We start from the raw sequence: 11,965 nt of genomic DNA on the forward strand, positions 1-11,965 counted from the left end.
GCATCCTGAACCAAGGCTGGGTGGAAAAAATGTGTCTTTCTGGCTGATGTAAATTTACATCACTGTTTTGGCAGTAAAATGCCTCATACTCAAATAGTTGTTCAATAAAGCTAGGAGAAAGGGAAAGCATAAAGAAATCGGCGCTAAGCTTACACAAGGAAGTGTAAAGAGAGCGACGAGCGCTGCTGTGAAGGTTGGAATAGGGTCTGTCCCAGTCCAGCCTAAGGCTTTCTTGGAAGGTTTCCTTGCAAATGAGCATCCTTCGTCCTCCACGGTGTTTCCAACACAGTGTCTACTGAGAACGAGCACGGCTTTCATCCGCTCCGCTACCGAGCGATCGCTCGAGGGACCGCGCCGGCGCAAAGGGCTTTCCGTGGCCCTGTGACAACTGAGAACATGAGAAGGATGAAGATCCAACCCGCTGTCCATCTGATGAGGCTTCTGATCCTAGTGCTGCAGTTTGCTTCACTTACAAACGGTGTGTTTTCATATTTCATTCTAATGCTTACAGTTGAAGAAAATTACTGTGATTATGAAAGATGGGATGCTTGGAAAGCTCAAGATAAGTTTAAACTTGAAAAACTGTAATGGGATAAAAACAATACAAATAGCAGTTGGTAAAGAAGGATATTTCAAACCTTTCTGTTGTATAAGAGTATTTAAACATTTCCCCTTTAATTTGATTTGATTTTTTAGATTGACTTTACTGCCTATTTTGTGTATACACTCTTAAAAACAACAGTTCCGAAAGGGAGTTTTCCCAGCGATGTCATAGAAGGTTCCCTAAAGAACCTTTCAGTGAACAGTTCTTAAAAGAACCTTTTTACACTATAAAATAACCTTTTGTGGAACGGAAAGGTTCCATGGATGTCAAATTTTGTTTATGGAACCACTGATGACAATAAAGAACCTTTATTTTTAAGAGTGTAGGTGTGGCCATTAGAATAGTCAAAAAGTTGATCATTTCTTAGTCAAATCAGCAAAGCCCTTCTGTGATCTGTTGCTTCTCCTGTGCATTAGGCCTGACAAACATTGTACGTCCTCAAAATGTGACCTCGGAGACTGGGAAAACTGTCACCTTTGAATGTGGTTACAGTGGCCTGGGCTCGGAAAAAATCAGATTTTACATCATGGGTTCGAAGGTCAATGATTCTGTGGCTTGTCCAGGAGACTCAACCAAATACTTACCCGCTCAGGTGAAGAACTGTTCTCTTTAAACATTCTGTACACTAGCAAAAGTTTGGACACTCCTACTAAATCTTTATTTTGACTCTTGTTTTTTTTTTTTTTACATTTTATAATAACGGTGTTGTCAAAACTAAGAAACAACACAAATGCTGTGATCAACCATCAAAACTAGCTTTAAAAGTAGCCACTCTTTGCCTAGATTAGCCTATAGCTCTGCATATACACGTGGTGCATCCTGGGATGATTGTAAATTGGGCCCAAAACTCTTTTTTTTTTCTACAATAACTTGGATAACAGGTTTAAATGGGCGAGCTTGACAAAAGCAGCCAACACTATAAAAAAAGTGATTATTTACTTCTACAATACTGTAGAAAATGTCCAAATGATGTCACTTCCAGGGTGTCACAAATTTATGGAATGTGTCATTTTTAATTGTAATACTTTATGCTAAAATAATAATATTTAACAAATTAGATATTAGAATATTTTTAATAAAATTTCTTAAAATATAGTATATCATGGACAATGGAATAAGAAATAAGCGTATTTATTTTATTTCTCATTTGTAAAATAATCGCGGTGAAGGAAAAAAATATGAGATACGAGAAAAATGCTTTTGCGTTCCCCTGAGAAACTTTGCATTCCTTCGCAAAAACTTTTACGTTTCTTGAGGGAACGCAAAAGCACTGACTTATTATTTTTCCTCCCATCTCATTTTTTTCTCTCTCCCACCACCAGGTCCCTTTTGTATGTTTCCCCATATGTTTCCACACAGAATAAAAAAACAAAAAAGAAAACAGAAAATAGAAAATAATAGTAATAGTGACTTTTTTTTATCTCAATTCTGAATTTATTTCCCTCAGAATTGCGAGATATAAACTCCCAATTGCGAGTTACAAAGTCAGAATTGTGAGATATAAAAGTAAAATTCTGAGAAAGTTGTAATTTCGAGAAAAAAGCCAGAATTGTACGGAGCCCCTGAAGGGACATGGTGATGGGGGAAAAATATGAGATGGGAGGAAAAAATAATAAGTCAATACTTTTGTACTCTCTCGCAAAGGTTTTGCATTTCCTCGAGAAACTTTGCATTCACTCGCAAAGAACACAAAAATTTCTCGAGGGACTGAAGAACATTTGCGAGAGAATGCAAAAGTATTGACTTATTATTTTTTCCTCCCGTCTCATATTTTGTCCCACCATCATGTCCCCTTAAAGGGATAGTTCACACAAAAATGAAAATTCTCTCATTAATTGCTCACTAATCCATTTGAATTGAGTGGTTTAGCCCAAATTTTCTGAAGAAACTCGATCGCTTTTTATGATGAATAGATTGAATTTAGGCTGATTAATGTTTATATGTGAATAAAAGCCTAAATATGTTCATCATCTAAAGTGATCAAGTCTCTTTAGAAACTTTTTTAAAACTTTTTGAAGCGTCACAGTGGTAGTTGCGTATCTGTCAATGGAGGGACAGAAAGCTCTCAGATTTCATCAAAAAGATCTTCATTTGTGTTCTGAAGATGAACGAAAGTCTTACAGGTTTGCAGCGACATGAGGGTGAGCAATTAATGACAGAATTAAATTTTTGGGGTGAACTATCCCTTTTAAGTCTCACTAGAATTGTGAGATAAAAAGTCGCAATTAACTTTCTTATTTTTTATTCAGTGGCGGACATCTTCCATATAGCCTCTAAATGTTCTTAAATATCTCTCCTTTCCTCAGTCAATGAAAGCTGAATGTCGTACTAAATACGGTGGAGATGTAGCTGTGTGGGAAGTCGCAGGAACATCAGAAGATGATAACGCCACCGTTTTTTTGTGCAGGGTCAGTGGTGCTAATGACACAATCGGAAACCTTTATGTATACGGTATGTTACTAGCAATTAAAAGTGTGTTAGTGAGTGAACAGACAATTGTCTTCATGTCTCTCTCTCTCTCTGTGTGTGTGTGCGTGTCTTTCAGCGAATGATTCTTACTATGCGAAGCTCATCGGATACGTGATCGGAGGATTTCTATCCGCCCTCATTACCATCGTTGTGGCTTATATCCTGTTGAAAAGATCCGAGAAAGCGCAGCGATGCTTCAGTAAGTTTCATTTGGTTCTGTATGTTTGACTGACTTTAATATATTTAATTTACGTTGAGAGATGTTAAGTTATAGACAGGTTGTTTCTAAACTTTGGTCTCGTTTTTCTGCGTTTTTTTTTTAGGGTCGGTGGGTGGAATCCAAGATGACGTGCAATCGACGCAAACGAAGCAATACTGAACCCCCTCTCACGCTTAGAAACAAATGTGGATTTGAAGGGTTTGTAATAATATAGTACAAATATCATGATATAATAAATATAACATAGGCTACAACATACAGTACAATTATCTTCTATACCAGATTTGAAAGAAGGGCCTGTGTTTCTGCAGGTTTCATTCTTGTCCAGTAGGGGGCGTCTTCGTTACTCTTTAATTTCCTAACAGGGCTTGTTTCTGGTTCAACATAAAAAAATGTTGGTCATGCAGGAACATTCTTATTAATCTATCATAACTGTGTTCCTATCTCTAACCCTAACCTTCCCCTTAAAAACAAAGGGATATTGATCCAGGTCTTTTTGGCTAATCCCACTTTTAGCATCAAACAACTCCACCTTTCCATAATGTTTATCTTACAAATACAAAGATTGGATTATTTAACCACGGATCTACTGTTTAATGAATAGTCAATTACTCTATGTCATTGCCATACCTGCTGTTTACGATATGCACTTATTTTATTTATTTTGTTTTTTTGTTTTGTTTTTAATTGAAAGTAAATGATGCACAACTTTGACCGATATACGTTAATTACATTAGTTTTACACTGCTTTAAGAGGCTAAATGACAAGTTTTCAGGACACAAACTGAGCCTTTTGGACTGTACTGACTGAGTAGATCAATAGTAGATGGGTCAATATTGACACAGGTGGTTCAAGGCGCCCTGGAACGACAGTGCTTCTATTCTGCTATGTTTTCCATTGTAGATATCAGTCCATGAGCATTTTAGTTTAGTTTCTAAAGATTCTCTCAGAAACTACGAATCTGAACATGTTTCGAAGCTTTGGCTATTTGCATGTGTACTCCATTAAACACACAAGAGATCACATTACAGCACACAACAACAACTCTCTATCTGGTTTAGCTCACAGTCAGATTTATATTTAATATTATGTGATATTTTCAGATTGTGCTCATAACAATTAAAAATGTAAACATTATTGACTGAAATGTAGATGAGAAAAAAAAAATCACTATTCTGCATTTCAAATCAGATTATATTTTATATTGTTATTTTTGAATAACATTGTTTGAATTTTAATGCTTAATGTTCTCTTCTTGTCAGAGGGACTCTTACATACTGATATAATAGTGATAGTAATTTCTAAATGAACCTATTATCTTCTTTTCAGATTTGTGTAATATGTTCCACTGACCTCATCAAAACCCAGTTGACATATTATTGAGGCTTTTACTCTGTTTTATCAGCATGTACTTTTCATAAAGGTGATTATCATGTATAGAGATGTTTGTTTGGGGTCAGTTCGACCCCAGTGAGAATACATTTAAGGATAAATAAATAAAACATATTGAAATCAAAAAGTGGCAGACGTGTAGTGCATTTCTACTGTGTGTACATCAATCAAATAAATTTGTATGTGAGAATTCATTGCATTTACTCGTGTTTCTAAGACCCCCAACAGGTTTTTTTCAGTGTTTAAAGAACAAACTTTCACATTTAGTTTACAGTCAGTTCTTAAAATGCAAAGTCATGAAGAACGTTAAACTGCATTAGCTCTTATCATTTTGCCAGTCTTGGTTTGTGTGACAGATTTTCTTTTTTTTTCTTTCTTCAACACAAATAAAGCTGTGGATTCACTGACAGTTTTTCCATGTGAAATCTTTCAGATGACTGCGTTTGCTGGAGATGCCCTAGAGAGCAGCTCCTCCCTGACTGCCTGATCACTCTTAAATACTGTGGTTAGGAAATATAATTTCTTCTGTAATGGTGCAGTAGGGCAGATTTTTGTTCTCACTGTGAATGATTGTAACTGGTAGTGTAAAAAAAATCCACCTATTGCTGGACTTTATCAGAGCTTGTAGTGAGATTACTACAAGTAGAATACATTATTTTGTTGTTGTTCAAAGTTTTCTTTGCAGTGATTAAGATGATTCTTCAAGTGCACACCCTAAAAAGGGACATTTCTTTGCTTATAACCACTCATTTGGTTAATTGCCTTGATGCAAATTCCAGATATTTTAGCTTGTGAACATCTGCAAATGTGCTACATTTTGGCAATGCACAATTAATATAAAATTGAATGCATAATATTTTCCAGACTGCCAAAATATAATGAAATATATATATATACAGTACAGGCCAAAAGTTTGGACACATCACTATTTTTTATGTTTTTGAAAGAAGTTTCTTCTGCTCATCAAGCCTGCATTTATTTGATCAAAAATACAGAAAATATTTTAATATTGTGATATATTATTACAATTTAAAATAATTGGTTTTCAATTTATTATACTTTAAATTATCATTTATTTCTGTGATGCAAAGCTGAATTTTCAGGATCATTACTCCAGTCTATCACATGATCCTTTAGAAAACATTCTAATATTCTGATTTATTATGAGTGTTGGACACAGTTCTGCTGCTTAATATATTTGATGAATAAAAGGTTAAAAAGAACTGCATTTATTAAAAAAAATATATATATATTTTTTTTTTTTCTAATAATATAAATCTTCTTTACTATCACTTTTTATCAATTTAACACATCCTTGCTGAATAAAAGTATTGATTTATTTCAAAAAAAGAAAGAAAAAAATGACTGACCCCAAATTACTGACCAGTAAGTCATATTGTTGTTACAAAAGATTTCTATTTTTAAAAAATTTGCTTTTCTTTTTTTTTCTTTTTTTTTTCTTTTTTTAAATAAATCAATACTTTTATTTTGTCCTAAAAAAGTATCACAGGTTATGAAAAAATATTAAGCAGCAGAACTGTTTCCAACTTTGATAATGAATCATCATATTAGAATGATTTCTAAAGGATCATGTGATAGACTGGAGTAATGATGCTGAAAATTCAGCTTTGCATCACAGAAATAAATGATAATTTAAAGTATAATAAATTGAAAACCAATTATTTTAAATTGTAATAATATATCACAATATTACATTTTTTTTCTGTATGTTTGATCAAATAAATGCAGGCTTGATGAGCAGAAGAAACTTCTTTCAAAAACATTAAAAATAGTAATGTGTCCAAACTTTTGGCCTGTACTGTATATATATATATATATATATATATATATATATATATATATATATATATATATATATATATATATATACATATACATGTACCGCCTTGCAAAAGTATTCATACCCCTTCTTTCTTTTTCACATTGTTTTGTACAGACTGCTTTAAGTGGGTATAATTTGGAAAGGCGAACACCTCTCAATAAAAGGTCTTACAGTTGAAAATGGATATCAGAGCAAAAACCAAGCCATGAGGTCAAAGGAAATGTCTGTAGAGCTCAGAGACAAAACTGTCGAAACTCAACAAAAAAATCTGCTGCACTGAAGGTTCACAGAAGCATGCAGCCTCCATAATCCTTAATGGAAGAAGTTTGTACAACCAGTTAGGCCAGTTGCATAAACTTTGCCACTATCTTAAGAAGACTGTGTCGTAAGAACTAGTTTGACCAAATAGAAGTTAGACAAGCGATGATCAGTCTTACTTTTCCAATTCAAATTAGACCGATCTACTCTTTTATGTAACTGGCTTTAAAAAGTAAGGACCAGTTTTGAAAAAAAAAAGAATAATAAGATGACTAACTTTTAAGACTAGTCTAAGCAGTTTATGCAACCGGCCACCGGACTCTTGCCTCCTGGCCAGACTGAGCGATCGATGGAGAAGGGCCTTGGTTAGAGTGGTGACCAAGAAGCTGATGGTCACTTACATGATCATACAGGTATAAGGAGATGGGAGAAAACATGACTGCAACACTCCACTGATCTAGGCTTTATGTGAGAGTGAGATACTCAAGCCTCTCCTCAGTGAGGACACATGAAAACTGGGGGACTGGGGGACTCGTCAGAGAAGGAAAGCAGATGTTCAAACCTTGTCGCACCATACCCAAAAAGGCTTGAAGGTGCTTCAAGTTAAGGGTACAACAACTGTATGCGATGTACTTATTTCAGTTTTTCCTTTTTAATACATTTGCAAAGTTGTCACAAGTCAGTGTAGATTGATGTGAAAAAAAATAAAAATCATTTAAAGTAGTGTAACAAAGCAGCACCATGACAAAATGTGGGGGAAAATTAAGGGGTATAATACTTTCACAAGGCACTGTATATGTATATATTCATATTCTTATTTTTTTTTTATAAATATAATATCAAAATGACTTGAGGCCCTTTACAGAATCTCAAATCTCATAAATATATATAATTTTATATATTTATTATATAATTATTATTATTAAAGAAATGATATTCTTATATATTATTTCATGTTTTTTGTTTAATATACATTTAGTCATTTATTATATAATGACATATATTGTAAAAAATATTTACATATTATATATAATATATTTTTTTCATGATTTTTTTTTAACATTTTTTTTGGCCCATAGTGTCATATTACTGTTGACTGTAGCGTAAAGGACATTCGCTTTAATACCTCTAGTAAAGAACATTTAAAGGACATTGATTTGTCGGTGTACTCATGCTGGCCTCCATCTTAAACAACTTTTAAGCTGTGTAATTCATCAACACACAGGTCATGTTTTGGGCTAAACAGTGGGACAGGATGACGTGATACACACACCCAAAATTCATCGATCTGATATGCTGTGCTTTGTTTATGTGTATACAGTAAGGAGGAGTTATTTTTAAAGGTTATAGAAAAGACAGAAAGGTTGTGAGTTTACCCGACCTGAGGAGCATCATCCAACATCTACCGCCTCGGAGAGCCACCAGTTCCTCTGCTAAGGTAAGATGATGCTCTTTTTATATAATGGATTGTGCTTAATGTGACATAGGGATGATGCAATGAAGAACTACCTCCTGTAATATTATTGATTTAGCTTGCATGCCAGTTAGGATCTTAAGAAATTTTTCATTAATGTTTGATTCAGTGCCATTTGTGATTATATACATAATCCATGGTCTAAGTTATTAATTTAACTAAAGATTAACAATGATTAGATAAAGATTCTCTCTCAGAATCAGGTCGAAAGCTGAAGGTGACCCCATTGCATTTTTGATATGTGGACATTTTGAGAATTGACTGGCTGGACAAGGTGTAGGTGATCATAAGAGAACTGAATCAGTCCAATTCAAGAATGATCTGAATCAAATGATTCATAAAAAAGACTCAAAAGAACAATTTACTCTTCATTGTTACTTCTGACACCGCTATGAAGTCATCCTCTCTCAGGATCAGGTCGAAAGCTGAAGGTGACCCCATGGGATTTTAGATATTTTGAGAATAATTTTACATGAAATTTGTGTAAATATTTCCTGGAACGCTAAAAAATATTATTATTTTTATTTATTGGCATTGATGATTCCATAAAGAACCTCCAAGGAACCTTTCCACTTCTCAAAGGTTCTTTAGATTATTAAAATGTTCAATGAAAGGTTCTTTGGGAAATTAAAAAGGGTTCTTGCGAAAACCCCCTTTTGGAACCTTAATTTAAGGCTTAATTCAGAAGAATTATGTTTTATAAGATTATCATAATAATTTTTAGACTATAAGATGCATTAAAGGAATAGTTCACTTAAAAATTAAAATTCTGTCATCATTTACTAACCCTCAAGTTGTTCCAAACCTGTGTGAATTTCTTCCTTCTGCTGAACACAAAAGATATTTTGAAGAATGTCGGTAACCAGACCCCATTGACTTCCATAGTCTTTTTTTTTTTTTTATACTATGGAAGTCAATGGGGTCCATCAACTGTCTGGTTACCGACATTCTTCAAAATATCTTCCTTTGTGTTCAGCAGAAGAAAGAAATTCACACAGGTTTGAAACAACTTGAGAAAGAAATAGCGTCTCATCTAGACATCGGTCAGGGAACATATGTGGTCAGTGAGATCAAGAAAGTGCTGACTTACTGATCCAAAGCACTCTAAGATGATTCCATAACCAGAGGAGGTGGGAGGGCAAATTTTCCAAAACACCTCCAGGCGTTCAAGGGTACACCAGCAGTGTCCTGCGTCCCGACTGCGTTGACCCGTCGTTTCTATGTTTACTTATAAAACACGAGCGCTGATTTCTCTCAGCTGCGTTTACAGCTGGAGTTTCTTATAACAAACATTCTGCGTCTCACACACTGACCTGAACATGGGAAAGAAACATAGCAGATCTAATTATAAGTGCTGCAAGTAGCCGATGCTGACTTTGTTAGTGATGTATATTGAAAATGATTTTTTAAATTAATCATTAGTATGTTTTATCTTGAAGTTTTTGTGTAAAATAGTTGTAATTTTGTCATTTACTCACTCTCTCGATGCTCAAACCTGTATTACTTTTTTCCATGGAACATAAACGTTGCCCATTCTTTTCAATATAATGAAGCTGAATGGGGACTGGGGGGAAAAAAAGCACCATAAAAGCATCATCAAGGTCATACAACATGAGCGCTGTCTTCTGAAGGCTTGTGAAAGCTTTGTGTAAGAAACAGAGCTGAATTAAAGTCGTCAAACAGGACAATTCACTAGGTGATTATAAGAGAACTGAAACAACTGATTCATTAAACATGTTAAACATTATTACTTCTGACATTGTTATGAAGTTATGACCGCGTCAGAGAGATAGTGCAGCTTGAGAAACAAGTTGTATGGATCACTTTTATGATTCGTTTATTTATCATTTTAGAGCCCCAGTCATCATCAATTTTATTTATTTATTTATTTTTGTTTGACAATTCCTTTAGGAGACAATTTCTTTTTTCTAATTTATTGTGTATGTGTGTGTGTGTGTGTGTGTGTGTGTGTGTGTGTGTGTGTGTGTGTGTGTGTGTGTGTGTGTGTGTGTGTGTGTGTGTGTCCTTGACCAGGAGGGGTAAAAATGAAGAAGCTCACAGAACTAGTTCTCCTTACAGGTAAGTCATGACTATTTATGTACACAGTAAAGGTCACACACAGATCTGTGCCCTTGGGCCTGAAGGTCAAACATTCAAAAGAGACTTTCCGTCCACATTTACAGTATACATGGACTTAGTGATTTGATGGAACAAGCTTTTAGTAAATTATGGTTAGCAATACAGTATATGTATAGGTGTATATTTATACTTGTTAATGTCAGTATTTATCTCCCTCTTTGTGTGTGATTTGTCACATATCTTCATTTTCATCTGTAGTCCTCTTGGCACTCTTCAGTCAAGCTGAAGCAAGTAAGGCAGAACTGTTTGTTTCTTACATTGCTATTCAACATTTAGTCTTATGCGATGAGAACATTTCTGGCAGTATTTTTGTCTGTTTTCAAGAGCGATCTAACTTTTCTTCTCTTTTTTTGTCTTTGCAGATCCTTTTGTTTACAGTAAGTATTCTGAGGCAGATGCTCATGATTTCTAATAAATAAAACGTAATAAATATAATAAATATAAAATAGCTGTGTGTGTGTGTATATATATATACACACACACACACACACACAGATATTATATATTTATTAACACACATATTTAATGCACACACACACACACACACACACACACACACATATATATATATAAAATATTTTTTAGTTAGATGTGATTAATCGCGATTAATCTATTTGACAGCACTAATACACATACACACACACACACGCACACATTTATAATAGTATTATTTATAGTTAATAGTAATACATAAATATAATAAATATACATTTATTAAACATTTTTAATATAATTTTTAAGCAATATTAAAATTGGCTAGACTGCTGACTGCTGCACTCTTTAGACTATGAGGCGCTGAGGATCGGGGGTTTGGTCTTCACAGCTCTGCTTGTAGCAGGAGGGGTAACAGTTTTGTGTTGTAAGTAGCTCCGAATTTTTACACGCATTTTCTACCTAACGAAAACCTTATGTTTGACTTTATATACTCACAGAAAGAGTAACAGATTGTTCTCTTCACAGGGGGGCAGTGCAAACAAAAAAGAAAGTAGGTCACCTGATCTCAGGTTCAAATTCACACTTACACTTTGACATCTCAGTAAAATGATGCACATTTTGAAATCAAAATTTATCATTAAAAGAAAAAAAAACTTGTTTAAAATGTGCCTCATCTTTTTGACAGGGATGAAGAAGATGCAAGCAAAATCTAAGGATCAGGGACTTCATCCGCTGAAACTTTCCATTGGATATTTGATCAAGTAGAAGACTAGAAACTACAGATGGCTAACTAGCTCCACTTCTGACTTGTACTTTATTTCAATGTAGTTTTTCCATTGTTTCAACATTTTTCAACCATTTAATTTATTCTTTAATCACAGTTCCTGCCCAAAAAAAAAAAAAAAAAACTGAGCTGCTGTTATTTTGAATCTGTAGATTTATACTTCGACATTTTCAGTAATCTCTCCAAGTGGCGCTTTAATAAATATTCTCAGTTATGGGCCTGCAAAAATGCATTTGGAGTCATTTTTTTATGCCTGAGGTTATTTTGGCTGAGAGATGTTCAAACACTGGCTGGCCTTATGCAAGATAAAGCTCAAATGTCTTTTTTCCAGTAGGTGGTCTAGATA

The 11,965-nt window shown here is 34.3% G+C and overlaps 2 protein-coding genes across 2 annotated transcripts; both read left to right on the top strand.

Annotated features, from left to right (window-relative positions):
- The first annotated feature begins 260 nt into the window (after positions 1–260).
- LOC309483690 (uncharacterized protein) lies at positions 261–5,380 on the top strand. Its single transcript, XM_082149620.1, has 5 exons — positions 261–478; positions 1,021–1,196; positions 2,911–3,055; positions 3,150–3,272; positions 3,397–5,380. The coding sequence occupies exons 1-5, from the start codon at positions 397–399 to the stop codon at positions 3,450–3,452; spliced, it is 582 nt and encodes a 193-aa protein (XP_082005746.1). The 5' UTR covers positions 261–396; the 3' UTR covers positions 3,453–5,380.
- A 2,716-nt stretch (positions 5,381–8,096) lies between these two features.
- Positions 8,097–11,389, top strand: fxyd11 (FXYD domain containing ion transport regulator 11; the record flags this gene model as incomplete). The annotated part of the gene is made up of 6 exons (XM_082150156.1): positions 8,097–8,225; positions 10,296–10,340; positions 10,599–10,631; positions 10,763–10,777; positions 11,185–11,259; positions 11,361–11,389. The coding sequence occupies exons 2-6, from the start codon at positions 10,307–10,309 to the stop codon at positions 11,387–11,389; spliced, it is 186 nt and encodes a 61-aa protein (XP_082006282.1). The 5' UTR covers positions 8,097–8,225; positions 10,296–10,306.
- Between the last annotated feature and the right edge of the window lie 576 nt (positions 11,390–11,965).

Source organism: Leuciscus leuciscus (assembly GCF_965113295.1).
Source record: "Leuciscus leuciscus genome assembly, chromosome: 20".
NCBI classification, from domain to species: domain Eukaryota; kingdom Metazoa; phylum Chordata; class Actinopteri; order Cypriniformes; family Leuciscidae; genus Leuciscus; species Leuciscus leuciscus.